The 17,111-nt window shown below is 45.1% G+C and overlaps 1 protein-coding gene across 2 annotated transcripts in view; it reads right to left on the bottom strand.

The window, feature by feature from the left end:
* Positions 1-8,781, bottom strand: part of PLXNB3 (plexin B3) — a 137,411-nt gene extending 128,630 nt beyond the window's left edge. For both annotated transcript variants that reach the window (XR_008847883.1, XM_056539957.1), the window contains exon 1: positions 8,737-8,781. Coding sequence is in view for 1 of the 2 variants with exons in the window: in XM_056539957.1 (XP_056395932.1) it covers positions 8,737-8,766 (30 nt within the window). In the remaining variant the exon portion in view is untranslated. The remainder of the gene's footprint in view (positions 1-8,736) is intronic.
* Between the last annotated feature and the right edge of the window lie 8,330 nt (positions 8,782-17,111).

Genomic DNA, 17,111 nt, shown 5'->3' with positions numbered 1-17,111 from the left:
CACAACCCCAAGTATACATGTAAAAAATAAAAAATAAATAAAGTAACCTTTATTACAAATACAAAAAGCAAAAGACCAGACAAAAAAAAATCCAAACAATCAAAAACACACACCAGCACACGGACATAGAACGTATAAGCTACATCACACCTCAAAAATGGGGGTAAAAAACAAAAACTATAATAAATACCCCAATAATAGTCAGTGTGTCAGTTCAATATCAACACACAGTATATAAGAGTAATAAAGAGAGCTACCCTGTATAATACAGAGATAAAAAAAAAAACAATTACGTACATAAAGTGCTCAAGTAAGATCCAATATAAAAGCTCAGTCACCAAACCGCTTTAGAGTCAGCCCAAAATCTAGAAGGGATCCATTTTGTTCCATCTATATTTACATGTATACTTGCAGTTTTGTGCTTTTTTTCCTTGCTCTCTTTCTTATTTTACTTTTATTATACTGTGGTTGGGAGGTTTTCGCACCAGAATGTTTACTCTTGTTGGTGTAGGTACTGTACGTTGCGAGGTCTGGCCTTTATAGATCGGACTTGTTTTTCCAGCTTATCCCATAGATCAGTGGTCTCCAACCTGCGGACCTACAGATGTTGCAAAACTACAACTCCCAGCATGCCCGGACAGCCGTTGGCTGTCCGGGCATGCTGGGAGTTGTAGTTTTGCTACATCTGGAGGTCCGCAGGTTGAAGACCACTGCCATAGATGATCAATTGAATTGAATCTGGGGAATTTGGAGGCCAAGTCAACACCTTGATCTCTTTGTTAAGTTCCTCATTCCTGAACAATATTTGCAGTGTGGCCGGGACATTATCCTGCTGAGAGAGGCCACTGCAATTAGGGGATCCCACTGCCATGAAGGGGGGAAGGGTCTGTACAATTTTAGGTAGGTGATACATGTCACAGTAACATCAACCTGATGCCAGGACCCAAGGTTTCCCAGCAGAAAATTCCCCATCACGTACTTGTCTTCTTCACATAATGCTTCCTGGTGCCATCTCTTCCTCCTGGCTGCACACACACACACTCAGCCATCTACATGATGTAATAGAAAAAGTGATTCATAAGACCAGAACTCTGCTCCATGCCAGATGACTAGCGACTACAGCCGCCACGCCCCCTCCATGCCTGTCTATGGGAGGAGGCGTGACAGCTATGTACTAGCCGGCAAGCCCCCTCCCATAGATATGAATGGAGGGAGCGTGGCGTGATGTCACTAATGCGGAAGCACCAAGCTTCCGTGTTCTGGATGCTGCCACTGCCGGTGTAGTGAAGAAAACTGTTCCCTGTGGAGACATGTTCCCAAGCAGTTGATGATAAATGCTGAGTCAGCAAAGCCACTGTGATTGGCTGAGACGCGCACAAGCGCCCATACTGAGCCAGCAGCGGGGACACACATTTCTACATCCCCCAGGCTGATGAGAGTCGTGGGGATCGGGTTCACAGTTTTACAGCAGCGGCGAGAGCGAGCCGCAGCAGCGGGGACACAGTTTTCAAAATCCCTGTTCTCCGCTTCTCTGCCCCTACAGTTTGCTATATTCCGCTGTGAGAGCGCTGAGATCGGGGTGTACTGAAATGTGTCCAGGGAGCTGGCGCCAAATACTGAGCAGAGCGAGGCTGCATCACCCCCCCCCTCCTGACAACCAATAGTATGGGGTGGGTGTGCGCATCTCGGCCAATCACAGTGGCTTTGCTGACTCAGCATTTATCATCAGCTGCTTGGACACATTTCTCTACAGGGAACAGTTTTCTTCACTATCCTTTGGATAGGGGATAAGATGTTTTCCGGCAGAGTACCCCTTTAAGCTTGCCCATTTTCCTGATTCCAACTCTCATTAACTTCTGTTCCCTTGCGGCCTAAGGCTGGGTCCACATCACGTTTTTCAACTACGGTACCCGCATACATTTTCATTCTTGAAAACATATGGAACGGTATTGAAACCGGTATACATAGGCAAAGCATTGCAAACCGTATGCACCCTGATGCATACGATTGCGTACGGTTTGCTTGCAATACGGTTTTTAACAGTACTCCAAACCGTGTTCAACCACGGTTTTGACTCTGGGTTAAAAACCGTATTGCAACCGCATACCTTTTTTTTTAACATGGACGTCAATGGGAAACGCACATGTATACGGTTCCATACGGCGAAACAGTATGCGTTTTTTCTTTGCACATGCGCATTTGCATCCTAAAGTCCCCACCCAGTGATCATATGATAGGTGTCACTGAGGTTGGTGTTTGCAAATTTTTCCCCATTCACCAACACACTTAGGTGCTCAGGGGGCAGCAGACAGCTGCTTACAACATGTACTACTTGATATAACTGAAGTTCTCCCACCAGGATATGTTATCAAAGTCTTATCAATGGGGAAGGGAGGATGATCACTCTGAGACCCTCTCTGATCCACAGGATGTTAGTATCTGGCCACGATTCTTGGCAGAGACCACTGCTCTGCAAGAGTCAATAGTCTTGGTCTGGAGTGAACCTGCTTATACAGACAACTTACTGGCCAATAGAGTTGAGCGAACTTACAGTAAATTGGCTCGTAGCAAACCTCGCAGCTCATCTGTTGATTACTTTGGTCTGCGTAAATTAGTTCAGCTTTCCAAGGGCTCTGGTTACCTGGAAATGTCCGGGATGACAGTCTTAGGTCTCCTAGGTCTGTATTCACCTTTTCCAGGCCACTGGAGCCCTTGGAAAGCTGAACTAATTTTTTCAGACTAAAGTAATCAACAGCCGAGCTGCGAGGTTCGCTATGAGCCAATTTACTGTAAGTTCACTCAACTCTATTGGCCGACATTTATTATTGTCTTTTGACTATTTTTTGTGTCTAGAAAAGGTGCAAAAAAGACGCAAGCAGGGTTTATTTGCGCCTTTTTTGCGCCTTTTGGTTTACACATTTCTGCTGATTTTGAGTTGTAATCCACAGATTTTTGCAATACACATGATATGAAGGGTTTTATCAACTGCGCCTTTTTGTGAAAAGGTTCAAAAAAGGTGCAAAGACACTGAAAAGTCTCTAAAACTACACCATCCCAGACTTAGCTTAGCTTTTTAGTGTAGGTAAAGAGAGAGTTTTCTGAAAATGTGACCTGCACAAAATGTATCAAATGCTCTGCGACCATTAAATAAATCTGGTGCTCCTACACATTACCAGCACACAAAAAAAGGTGTAAAAAATGCTTCACTTACACCTACAATGATAAATGCTTCACTTACACCTACAATGATAAATGCTTCACTTACACCTACAATGATAAATGCCGGCCAGTGACTGTATGCACCCAGGTCACTTTATTTGTAGTTGTCACTATTCATGGGGTACATCACTTTCTGGCTGACACTGGGATAGGCACTCTCTTAGTGGGGGCACTTTAGTGTGACTGGCTAGCCATAAGACAAAAACAAAGAGAAATAAGTTGCTTAGTGTCTCAATCTCTTCCTTTCTCCATTTCCCCCTTTCCACAGGTCTTCTCATGAACGTCGTCATCTTCGTTGTCTTCCACATGTGCTCTGACAAATCATATTGGGGGAGATTGATCAAAACCTGTGCAGAGGAAGAGTGGGGCAGTTGCCCATAGCAACCAATCAGATTGCTTCTTTCATTTTCCACAGGCCTCTAAAGAGGCCTGTGGAAAATGAAAGAAGCAATCTGATTGGTTGCTATGGACAACTGCCCCACTCTTCCTCTGCACAGGTTTTGATAAATCTCCCTCATTGTCGTCTGATGTCCGAATAAGATGGCCACATCTGTATCTGGACATAACTGTTCATAGCCGCTTCATTTCACTCCCTGCTGTCATATATCGTGTGTATTTCCTGCGCCAATCGTTGTGACGGTAGATATGATGTCAGGGCTCACACTACCCCATGAAGAGGACCCCATTGCCATGAGAGGATCGTTTTCATGCAGTAGAAATAAAGAGCGTGTATAAATCGCGGTTACACGTACACGAGAAACGAACTTCTCAGGCCTTACATAAAGATTAGGAAATTATTGGAAGTAGAAATAGAAAATATCTACAAGGATGCACATGCGTAGGCTTCTTATATAGCCCAAATCATTAGCAAAAGCTTGTGACAAGGTGAATCACTAAACCACACATCCGAATATAGTCATGAGAAACCATCAAAGAGAACATGCAACTGAATAATACAAATTCTTATTAAGGAGACTCCCTATTTCTGTGGGTAACAATGCCAGGGGTCCAAATACATCAGATATATAATCCCCTAAAAGTTCCCAACACGTTTCTGTCTCCAAACACAGTTCCTACACATATATATATAGAGAGACTTCATCAGGGGACCTAGTAATCCCAGCAGGTAACATATAGCCCAAGCTGGCTAATTATATTAGTGATCCATTAGCCCCAATAACTCAATAACTACAATAAGCCCCATTAACTCAAAAAATACCATTAGCCCCAATAACTTAAATAACAACGTTAGACGCAATAACGCAAAAAATCCCATTAGCCCCAATAACTTAAATAATAACGTTAGACCCAATAACTCAAAAAATCCCATTAGCCCCAATAACTTAAATAGTACAATTAGCCCTTATAACTCAAAAAATGACATTAACCCCAATAACTCTGAAAATCCCATTAGTGAGACTATATGTGTAAAACTTAATGGAAATGTAAAGTGTATGTTCACAAATGCCAGAAGCCTAGCAAATAAAATGGGGGAGCTTGAGGCCTTGATACTGGAGGAACATATTGATATAGTTGGGGTCACTGAGACATGGCTGGACTCCTCGCATGACTGGGCTGTTAATCTGCAGGGGTTTACATTGTTTCGCAAGGATAGAATGAACAGAAAAGGTGGTGGAGTCTGTCTGTATGTAAGAAGTGGTATGAAAGTCAATGTGAACGATGCCATAGTGTGTGATGATTCTGAGGAGGTGGAATCACTGTGGGTAGAATTACAAAAGGAGGGAAATACTGAAAAAATAATATTTGGTGTAATTTACAGACCCCCTAATATCACTGAAGAGATAGAAGGTCGGCTGTATAAACAAATAGAGAGGGCTGCCCGGGCAGGTACAGTGGTAATAATGGGAGATTTTAACTATCCAGATATAGATTGGGGCCAGGGGTTGGCTAAAACTACAAAGGGGAGAAAATTCCTAAATTTATTGCAGGATAATTTTATGGGCCAGTTTGTGGAGGACCCAACAAGAAGTGATGCCTTGTTGGATCTGATCATTTCCAACAACGCAGAGCTGGTTGGTAATGTAACTGTGCGGGAAAACCTTGGTAATAGCGACCACAATATAGTTACTTTTGACTTAAAATGTAGAAAACAAAGACAGACGGGGAAGGCAAAAACATATAACTTTAAAAGGCAAATTTCCCTGGGCTGAGGGCTGCACTACAGGACATAGACTGGGGGAGGTGTTCTCAAATACTGATACAGAAGGTAAATGGGACATCTTTAAATCAACTCTAAATAACTATACAGCTAAATATATACCAAAGGGGAACAAATATAAACGATTAAAACTAAATCCTACATTGCTGACAAATGAGGTTAAAAGAGCAATAAACAACAAAAAAATAGCCTTCAAAAAATACAAATCTGATGGGTCAGCTATAACATTTAAACAGTACAAGGAGCTTAATAAAATCTGTAAAAATGTAATAAAAACAGCAAAAATTCAAAATGAGAGACAGGTGGCCGAAGAAAGCAAAACTAATCCTAAATATTTTTTTAGATATATAAATACAAAAAAACCAAGGACAGAGCATGTAGGACCCCTTAATAATGATAATGGGGAGGTTGTCACGGGCGATCAAGAGAAGGCGGAGCTACTGAATGGGTTCTTTAGTTCTGTATACACTATGGAAGAAGGAGCTGACATTGGTCAGGTCAGTGCTGGTAACACATCATATAATGTATTGAACTGGCTCAATGTAGAGATGGTACAAGGTAAGTTAAGTAAAGTAAATGTAAGCAAATCTCCAGGGCCGGATGGACTACACCCAAGAGTTCTTAGAGAGGTAAGTTCAGTAATATCTGTACCCTTGTTCATGATATTTAGAGATTCTCTGGTGTCTGGTATTGTGCCAAGGGACTGGCGCAAGGCTAATGTGGTACCAATCTTCAAGAAGGGCTCTAGGTCTTCGCCAGGCAATTATAGACCGGTAAGTCTAACGTGCATTGTGGGTAAATTGTTTGAAGGACTTATAAGGGATTACATACAGGAATACATAGGGGATAATAGTATTATAAGTGATAGCCAGCATGGGTTTACTAAGGATAGAAGTTGTCAAACCAATCTAATTTGCTTTTATGAAGAGGTGAGTAGAAGCCTTGACAGAGGAATGGCTGTGGATATAGTGTTTCTGGATTTTGCCAAAGCATTTGATACTGTCCCTCACAGACATCTGACAGGTAAGTTAAGGTCCTTGGGCTTGGAAACTTTAGTTTGTAACTGGATTGAACACTGGCTCATAGATCGTACCCAGAGAGTGGTGGTAAATGATTCGTACTCTGATTGGTCCCCGGTTATTAGTGGTGTACCCCAAGGTTCAGTACTGGGCCCGCTGCTGTTTAATTTATTTATCAATGATATAGAGGATGGTATTAACAGCTCTGTTTCTATCTTTGCAGATGACACCAAGCTTTGTAGCACGGTACAGTCTATAGAGGATGTGCATAAGTTACAAGATGACTTGGATAGACTAAGTGTCTGGGCATCCACTTGGCAAATGAGGTTCAATGTGGATAAATGTAAAGTTATGCATCTGGGTACTAATAACCTGCATGCGTCGTATGTCTTAGGGGGGATTAAACTGGCAGAGTCACTGGTAGAGAAGGATCTGGGTGACTTGTAGATCACAGACTACAAAATAGCATGCAATGTCAGGCTGCTGCTTCCAAAGCCGGCAGGATATTGTCATGTATAAAAAGAGGCATGGACTCGAGGGGCAGGGACATAATACTCCCCCTTTATAAAGCATTGGTACGGCCTCACCTGGAATATGCTGTTCAGTTTTGGTCGCCTGTTCATAAAAGGGACACTGCGGAGTTGGAAAGGGTGCAGAGACGCGCGACTAAACTAATATGGGGCATGGAACATCTTAGCTATGAGGAGCGATTAAAGGAGTTACAATTGTTTAGTCTTGAGAAGAGACGTTTAAGGGGGGATATGATAAACGTATATAAGTATATAAATGGCCCATACAAAAAATATGGAGAAAAACTGTTCCAGGTTAAACCCCCCCAAAGGACGAGGGGGCACTCCCTCCGTCTGGAGAAGAAAAGGTTTAGTCTAAAGGGGCGGCACGCCTTCTTTACCGTGAGGACTGTGAATTTATGGAACGGTCTACCTCAGGAACTGGTCACAGCAGGAACAATTAACAGCTTTAAAGCAGGGTTAGATACATTCCTGGAACAAAATAACATTAATGCTTATGCAGAATTATAAAACTACATCCCTTTCCCTTATCCCCTTACATCCTTCCCTTCAATCCCCTGGTTGGACTTGATGGACGTATGTCTTTTTTCAACCATACTAACTATGTAACTATGTAACTATGTCATGTGCATGATACTCATAATAGAGTTACTACAGAGGGGGTCCGCTCACAATCATACATAAGCCCTCCTGGTCAATAGAGACATATGAGGGAAGATGTCAAGGGAAAAACACGATCCAAAGTATTTAAAGGGGTACTCCGGTGGAATATATATATATTTTTTTTAATCAACTGGTGCCAGAAAGTTAAACAGATTTGTAAATTACTTCTATATAAAAATCTTAATCCTTCCAGTACTTATCAGCTGCTGTATGCTCCAGAGGAAATTCTTTTCTTTTTTTAATTTATTTTCTGTCTGACCACAGTGTACTGTCCAGAGCAGGAGCAAATCCCCATAGCAAACCTCACCGGCTCTGGACAGTTCCTGACATGGACAAAGGTGTCAGCATAGAGCACTGTGGTCAGACAGAAAGGAAATTCAAAAAGAAAATAACTTCCTCTGTAGTATACAGCAGCAAATAAGTACTGGAAGCACTCACCATGTCCTGTTTAAAAAATAATTGTTTTCAACTGGAGTAACCCTTTAATGCAATCCTGAGCTGGCATGTAATCTGCAATGGCACCGGCTGTAGTGCCACAGACGGAGAATTGGTCCATTCTCCTGCGACTGCAGGATACTCGCCAGCTCAGGACTGCATTAACTTATAATTGAATTGTATCTTTTCTTAGAATACAGATGAATATAGCTTGTTGGTGCACTTAGGAAATGCTTGAGAAAGTGGACATGACCCCTAAAACGCTACATCGGCAAACACCATGAGATATCATGATATCGTCATGTGACTGCCACACTCCAATAAAAGTCAATGCAACGACTCCCGCTATAGCGTGATTGATGTCGGTCAACTAAAATGGTGTAGAAGTTTATTTGGCCACTCGTATGACACTCCAGACATCCTCTCACACCAGACTGGTGTAGCCTATAGTATACACCCTCTTCTGATGAATTTGGGCACCCAATGCTATGAACAGTTGTGGTGTCCCGGTACAGTATTGCATACCGTACCTAGTGTAGAGGTCCCCAAAGTCAGAGTAACTACGTTCAGGAAGGGTTCCTCAGGTGGGACAGCCCCTAGTCGCCTCTCCTCAAGTCTATCTTTAATAATAATAATATATATGTATATATTTAGTAATGATATATATTTTATAGGAATGTATAGTACTTACCTTGTTCAGCGTCGCAGGACCTTCTGTCATGTGACCATGATAATAATATCTATGGTATGTTGGAGGACCTTTGGAGGTCCTTGGGTCACGTGTTACCCACAAATCTTTGTAATGGTGATTGACATCAGTATGGACCAATTAGCATTAGTCCAGCCCCTGCCCATATAAGGCCTCAAAAACCTGCCGACCTCAGCGGAACCAAAACCGTGAGTTCAAATTTAAATCCCCGCTAATGCTAGTGTGACTACTGGACCGCAACTAACCCCTAAATCCAGTGGAATAACGCACAGTACTAAAAGACTCTAAATGCTAAAGTCCCAACCTTCGTCAATCTCCAAGGAAAGCCGTTGTTATGCTGAGAGACTGTTATGTTATTGAAGCTTGCAGAAAACCTTCAGCAAAAGTAAATACTGTTTCAGAAACCCTCCGGTTGTGGACAATCTATTATTATCTACCTCCCTATCGCTCTTGGGAAGGGTGGCGGTAGGAAAAGCATTATTGAGGAGCCCTCACCCTGGCGTAACGAATAGCTAGGGTTAACAAGCACCCTTTAATTACTGCACAGCTACACTCCCCATACCCTACATCCCCCAGGCTATCACACAGTCATACCTAAAAGATATGGTCTAGGACTTTGTGGCTAAATAAGGCTCTCGCCGCCCACATAGCAGACTTCCCTGACTTAAGCAGAGGAAACACATGTCACCATGTGTGTACTGTCTGAAGAAGAAGCTGTCAACTCATCAATAACTTATAAGATGACATGTTTTTGTGGCAAAGACCCATAGCCGTTCCATTTAGGCTTAAAAGGATATTCCAGTTTTGAAAATCAATGGGTAGAAAACCAGCTGCAGAAAATACGCTGAGAAATATGGCACGTGTGACCCTAACCTAATAGTGTACCTATTAAGATATATGTGTCACGATTCGGCTTACAGGTAGTGGATCCTCTGTGTCAGCGAGGGATTGGCGTGGACCGTGCTGGTGGACCGGTTCTAAGAGGCTACTGGTGTTCACCAGAGCCCGCCGCAAAGCGGGATGGTCTTGCTGCGGCAGTAGCAACCAGGTCGTATCCACTAGCAACGGCTCAACCTCGCTGACTGCTGAGAAGGCGTGGGACAGAAGGACTAGGCAGAGGCAAGGTCAGACGTAGCAGAAGGTCGGGGGCAGGCGGCAAGGTTCGTAGTCAAGATGGATAGCAGAAGTTCAGGTAACACAGGCTTGGACAACACTAAACGCTTTCACTGGCACAAGGCAACAAGATCCGGCAAGGGAGTGCAGGGGAAGTGAACAGATATAGTCTGGGAGCAGATGGAAACCAATTAAGCTAATTGGGCCAGGCACCAATCATTGGTGCACTGGCCCTTTAAGTCTCAGAGAGCTGGCGCGCGCGTGCCCTAGAGAGCGGAGCCGCGCGCGCCAGCACATGACAGCAGAGGACCGGGACGGGTAAGTGACCTGGGATGCGACTCGCGAGCGGGCGCGTCCCGCTGTGCGAATCGCATCCCCGACGGCCATGTCAGAGCAGCGCTCCCGGTCAGCGGGACTGACCGGGGCGCTGCAGGAAGAGAGACGCCGTGAGCGCTCCGGGGAGGAGCGGGGACCCGGAGCGCTAGGCGTAACAGTACCCCCCCCCTTAGGTCTCCCCCTTTTTTTGTCCGACAAGTGCTCTACCTGGGATGAGGACACCGGGAGTGAATGGAGGGCTTCCTCAAAGGCAGGGAGTACAGCAGGAGTGGGAATGGGGAGGGAGGGCAGAGGGTGAAGCTTGGCACGGGGCAGGGTGACACAAGGACGGGGGCCATGAGGAGGCACTGAGGCTTGCCTGACGGGACTGGGAGGGGGGGAGAGGCACTTCCTATGGCAGGCAGAGTCCCAGTTCTTGATCTCCCCGGTGGTCCAGTCGAGGGTGGGAGAATGAAGCTGGAGCCAAGGCAGACCGAGGAGGACCTCAGAGGTGCAGTTGGGGAGGACGAAAAATTCAATCCTTTCGTGGTGGGGTCCAATGCACATCAAGAGGGGTTCTGTGCGGTAACGCACGGTGCAATCCAATCTGACTCCGTTGACCGCGGAAATGTAGAGCGGCTTGACGAGACGGGTCACCGGGATGCGGAATTTATTCACAAAAGAATCCAGAATAAAATTCCCAGAGGCACCAGAGTCCAAGCAGGCCACGGCTGAGAGGGAGGAGTTGGCTGAAGAAGAAATCCGCACGGGCACCGTGAGACGTGGAGAAGCAGACTTTGAACCAAGAGACGCCACACCCACGTGAGCTGGGTGCGTGCGTGCGTTTCCCAGACGTGGAGGACGAATAGGGCAATCCACCAAGAAATGCTCGGTACTGGCACAGTACAGACAAAGATTTTCTTCCCTACGGCGATTCCTTTCTTCCTGGGTCAGGCGAGACCGATCCACTTGCATGGCCTCCTCGGCGGGAGGCCCAGGCGTAGATTGCAGCGGATACTGTGGGAGAGGTGCCCAGAGATCTAAGTCTTTTTCCTGGCGGTGCTCTTGATGTCTCTCAGAAAAACGCATGTCAATGCGGGTGGCCAAATGGATAAGTTCTTGCAGGTTGGCAGGAATCTCTCGTGCGGCCAGCACATCCTTGATGCTACTGGATAGGCCTTTTTTAAAGGTCGCGCAGAGAGCCTCGTTATTCCATGATAATTCGGAAGCAAGAGTACGAAATTGGATGGCGTACTCGCCCACTGAAGAATTACCCTGGACCAGGTTCAGCAGGGCAGTCTCGGCAGAAGAAGCTCGGGCTGGCTCCTCGAAGACACTACGGACCTCAGCGAAGAAGGACTGGACTGTGGCTGTGGCAGGATCATTGCGGTCCCAGAGCGGTGTGGCCCAAGACAAGGCCTTTCCTGAAAGAAGGCTCACTACGAACGCCACCTTAGACCGTTCTGTAGGAAACAAGTCCGACAACATCTCCATATGCAGGGAACACTGAGACAGAAATCCACGGCAGAGTCTAGAGTCCCCATCAAATTTGTCCGGCAGGGACAAGCGGAGGCTAGGAGCGGCCACTCGCTGCGGAGGAGGTGCAGGAGCTGGCGGAGGAGATGGTTGCTGCTGTAGCAGAGGCAGAAGTTGCTGTAACATGGCGGTCAACTGCGACAGCTGCTGTCCTTGTTGGGCAATCTGCTGCGATTGCTGAGCGACCACCGAGGGAAGGTCAGCGAGACTTGGCAGCGGCACCTCAGCGGGATCCATGGCCGGATCTACTGTCACGATTCGGCTTACAGGTAGTGGATCCTCTGTGTCAGCGAGGGATTGGCGTGGACCGTGCTGGTGGACCGGTTCTAAGAGGCTACTGGTGTTCACCAGAGCCCGCCGCAAAGCGGGATGGTCTTGCTGCGGCAGTAGCAACCAGGTCGTATCCACTAGCAACGGCTCAACCTCGCTGACTGCTGAGAAGGCGTGGGACAGAAGGACTAGGCAGAGGCAAGGTCAGACGTAGCAGAAGGTCGGGGGCAGGCGGCAAGGTTCGTAGTCAAGATGGATAGCAAGGGTTCAGGTAACACAGGCTTGGACAACACTAAACGCTTTCACTGGCACAAGGCAACAAGATCCGGCAAGGGAGTGCAGGGGAAGTGAACAGATATAGTCTGGGAGCAGATGGAAACCAATTAAGCTAATTGGGCCAGGCACCAATCATTGGTGCACTGGCCCTTTAAGTCTCAGAGAGCTGGCGCGCGCGCGCCCTAGAGAGCGGAGCCGCGCGCGCCAGCACATGACAGCAGAGGACCGGGACGGGTAAGTGACCTGGGATGCGACTCGCGAGCGGGCGCGTCCCGCTGTGCGAATCGCATCCCCGACGGCCATGTCAGAGCAGCGCTCCCGGTCAGCGGGACTGACCGGGGCGCTGCAGGAAGAGAGACGCCGTGAGCGCTCCGGGGAGGAGCGGGGACCCGGAGCGCTAGGCGTAACAATATGAAAAAAAGTTCAGCAGGGTTCACAATAATCATTTTTCAAAATTATTTTATGCTGTTGTGTTCTCCGTCGCCATTAAACTTAGGAGTCAGAGTCTTCTGCTTCATCTCCATAGCACTCATAGCCAATGTGAGACCCACCACCATAGAATTACATTGAGCCTTGTACACTATAGTGATTGTACAGGTACACTTTAAAGGGGTATTCCAGGATTTTTTTTCTTATTTGACTATGCTACAGGGGCTGTAAAGTTAGTGTAGTTCATAATATAGTGTCTGTACCTGTGTGTGACAGTTTTATCACAATTCTTATGTGATTTTCCCCCCAATATTTATTTTTAACAGCATACAAAATGACTGTTGTCTCAGATTTTTCCCAGGTTGCAATGCGGCCGAGACCTGACTCACTAGTCAGCTGATGACAGGGAGCCTGTCTGCTTTTATGGGTGGAGCGATCGCACGGTGGAGAGAGATCAATCTGCAACTAATGCAACGGCTGTAGGCACCCTGATTGAAAACCACAGGTCTTTTGAATGGATGCAGCTCATTTATGTTTCAATGTGTGGGGTGGCTGATGTGTGGGAGGGAGGAAAATTGAATTATGGGATTTGTAGGCAAAAGAAGAAAACTCAAACAGGAAATACCAGTTCACAAAAAGCTAGCCACAGTGTTATGGTAATCTCACAACATAGCCATTTAGCCCCAAGACAATCGCAGATCCTTCCTAAGAATGTCCATTACTGTCTGCCAGGTACGTACTGAAATCACCTTATGGCAGAGAACCCCTTTTAACTTTCTGGCATGAAGACAAAAAGGTGAAGACAAAGCAACTATCATTTGTCAGCCATTCCATCCCTTAGGATCAGAAACATGTGTGGTCAGAGACGGTTTTATAGAAAATAGGGCTCCATTTTGCAGTTTTAGACAGTCCATGGTGGTCTAGAGCAGTGAAAGAGTTCATCGTAACCTCTGTGCTGGTCTAAGGCATTGAACGGGTTCTTCTTACTTTCCTTGGTGTTTTAAGTCAGGGAAGGCGGCAGCGGTAAACTTAGATAGTTCCGAGGGGATCAGTTCTTGGGGGGGGCCTTCTTGAAGATGGAACATTGAACAATTGCCCAATGTGGGAGACTTAGGTTATTGTGTCAGCCCATGTTCTTATCTTCTAGAGCAGTGTTTCTCAACCAGGGTGCCTCCAGCTGTTGCAAAACTGCAACTCCCAGCATGCCCGGAGTTGTAGTTTTGAAACAGCTGGAGGCACCCTAGTTGGGAAATACTGACTTGCGCTGTAAGCTTCATACTGATCCTTATTCTGTTCTGTATGGAAAGTCCCGGTCATGGTTTATTGTGTTCCATTCGAGTTCCCCTTATGAGCAAATATCGTAGATCCTACATACACAACTATATATATATATATATATATATATATATATATATATATGTGTATAAATATAGCCGAGGAGAGGTGCGGCTCTATGTGGGAGACTTAGGTTATTGTCTCAACCGCTCTTGTTATCTTCTTGAGCAGTGTTTCCCAACCAGGGTGCCTCCAGCTGTTGCAAGACTATAACTCCCAGCATGTCCGGACAGCCAACACAAAATATCATATACATAACCATCTACTTCTAGGTCAGTGTTCTCCAACCAGGGTGTCTCCAACTGTTGCAAAACTACAACTCCCAGCATGCCCGGACAGCCGAAGGCTGTCTGGGCATGCTGGGAGTTGTAGTTTTGCAACAGCTGAAGGCACCCTAGTTGGGAAACACTGACTTGCGCTGTAAGCTTCATACTGATCATTATTCTGTTCTGTATGGAAAGTCCCCGTCATGGTTTATTGTGTTTCATTCGAGTTCCCCTTATGAGCAAATATCGTAGATCCTACATACACAACTATATATATATATATAGATATATATATATATAAATATATACATATAGGTGTATAAAGATATTTATATATGTGTGTATAAATATATAAATATAGCCGAGGAGAGGTGCGGCTCTATGTGGGAGACTTCGGTTATCGTGTCAGCCCCTCTTCTTATCTTCTTGAGCAGCGTTTCCCAACCAGGGTGCCTCCAGCTGTTGCAAAACTACAACTCCCAGCATGCACGGACAGCCAATGGCTGTCCGGGCATGCTGGGAGTTGTAGTTTTGCAACAGCTGGAGGCACCCTGGTTGGGAAACACTGCTCTAGAGGGTATTGGGCTTCTTTACCTTCAGGCTGCACAGACAGCCAGCTCCTCCACCTCTCCAAAGGGTCAAAGGGGGAGATTTATCAAAACCTGTCCATAGCGAAAGTTGCTGAGTTGCCCATAGCAACCAATCAGATCGCTTCTTTCATTTTTAACAAGGCCTCTGCAAAATGAAAGAAGCGATCTGATTGGTTGCTAGGGGCAACTGAAGGAGAAAAATCCCATACAAATAATTCCTATAGTCAAAATTAGAGATGAGCGAATTTACAGTAAATTCGATTCGTCACGAACTTCTCAGCTCGGCAGTTGATGACTTATCCTGCATAAATTAGTTCAGCCTTCAGGTGCTCCGGTGGTCTGGAAAAGGTGGATACAGTCCTAGGAGACTCTTTCCTAGGACTGTATCCACCTTTTCCAGCCCACGGGAGCACCTGAAGGCTGAACTCATTTATGTAGAATAAGCCATCAACTGCCGAGCTGAGAAGTTTGTGACGAATCGAATTTACTGTAAATTCGCTCATCTCTAGTCAAAATCAGTATAGGGCCCAATGCACACAGCCATATTGTGTGGGCCCTCATGTGCCTCAGATTTCCTAGGTGGCTTGCTCCATTGGATACTGTATTGCACTGGCATTGTCCTCTATACAAACTGGTGCCATATGGTGGCAGAGTGCCTATGGTTCTGTGGTATAGAGCCACGTATTTTGCTGTAAAGATCCTCAGGCCTTATTCAGATTTCCATAATGTGGGCAAAATTCTGCATCTTTATTATGGCTGCAAATCCTGTCCTGACTGTGGATCTAATGATTATAGGAACAATGATGGGATCAGTTTGGTTCATCAGACCCACAGTTGGGCCGTAGGCCATAATACAGAAGCTAAAATTAAAGGGGTACTCCGGTGGAAAACTTTTTTTTTTTATCAACTGGTGCCAGCAAGTAAAACAGATTTGTAAATTACTTCTATAAAAAAAAATATTAATCCTTCCAGTACTTATTAGCTGCTGAATACTAGAGGAAATTCTTTTCTTTTTGGAACACAGAGCTCTCTGCTGACATCATGACCACAGTGCTCTCTGCTGACACATCTGTCCATTTTAGGAACTGTCCAGAGCAGCATATGTTTACTATGGGGATTTTCTCCTATTCTGGACAGTTCTTAAAATGGAAAAAGGTGTCAGCAGAGAGCACTGTGCTCATGATGTCAGCAGAGAGCTCTGTGTTCCAAAAAGAAAATAATTTCCTCTGTAGTATTCAGCAGCTAATAAGTACTGGAAGGATTAAGATTTAATAATCTGTTTAACTTTCTGGCACCAGTTGATTTAAAAAAAAAGTTTTCCACCGGAGTACCCCTTTAATCCTGTTTTTTTTTTTTTTTTAAGTGTTTATGGTTGGCAATACTCCTCTACTATTGTAGTATAGGATGATTTATCTATACACAGGATCAATCTGCTGCTTTGACATTCAGGATTAGAGTTGAGCGAACTTACAGTAAATTAGCTCATAGCGAACCTCGCAGCTCGGCTGTTGATTACTTTAGTCTGCAAAAATTAGTTCAGCTTTCCAAGGGCTCCAGTTGCCTGGAAAAGGTGGATACAGACCTAGGAGACCTAAGACTGTCAACCCGGACCTTTCCAGGTAACCAGGGCCCTTGGAAAGCTGAACTAATTTACGCAGACTAAAGTAATCAACAGCCGAGCTGCGAGGTTCGCTACGAGCCAATTTACTGTAAGTTCGCTCAACTCTATTCAGGATGATGGAAAAGAAGGGAACTATAAATAGATATATTGGCTTGTCGCTTGTAACTTGATAAAGTTTTAAGGAATTTTTCAAGGCATGTTTTCTCTAGGCGAGAACACTTATAGGTATTGTATGACTGACTGATCATTTACTTTAACAAAAAACCCCAACTACATAAATCGTGGCTATTTCAGCACTGTACATTAGGCTGCTGGGGGATATAAAATGGCATTCCCTGAGGCCTGACAGGCATCCGTCCTGCAGGTTTAGACACTGTTCCCCCGATGAAGCCTAAGAGGATGTTGAAACACATGTAAGATTATTCTAAGAAGTTTGTGCCCTAAAGGGACTTTCTAGGATTATGATTCTACTGTATGATTAAAGGGGTACTCTGGTGGAAAACGTTTTATTTATTTTTTATTTTTTACTGGTGCTAGAAAGTTAAACAGATTTGTAAATAACTTCTATTTAAACATTCTTCCAGTACTTATCAGCTGCTGTATGCT

Source organism: Hyla sarda, chromosome 9 (genome assembly GCF_029499605.1).
Source record: "Hyla sarda isolate aHylSar1 chromosome 9, aHylSar1.hap1, whole genome shotgun sequence".
In the NCBI taxonomy this organism is placed as follows: domain Eukaryota; kingdom Metazoa; phylum Chordata; class Amphibia; order Anura; family Hylidae; genus Hyla; species Hyla sarda.
Note: the sequence above shows the minus strand (reverse complement) of the source record. Positions and strands in the feature narration are given on the sequence as shown.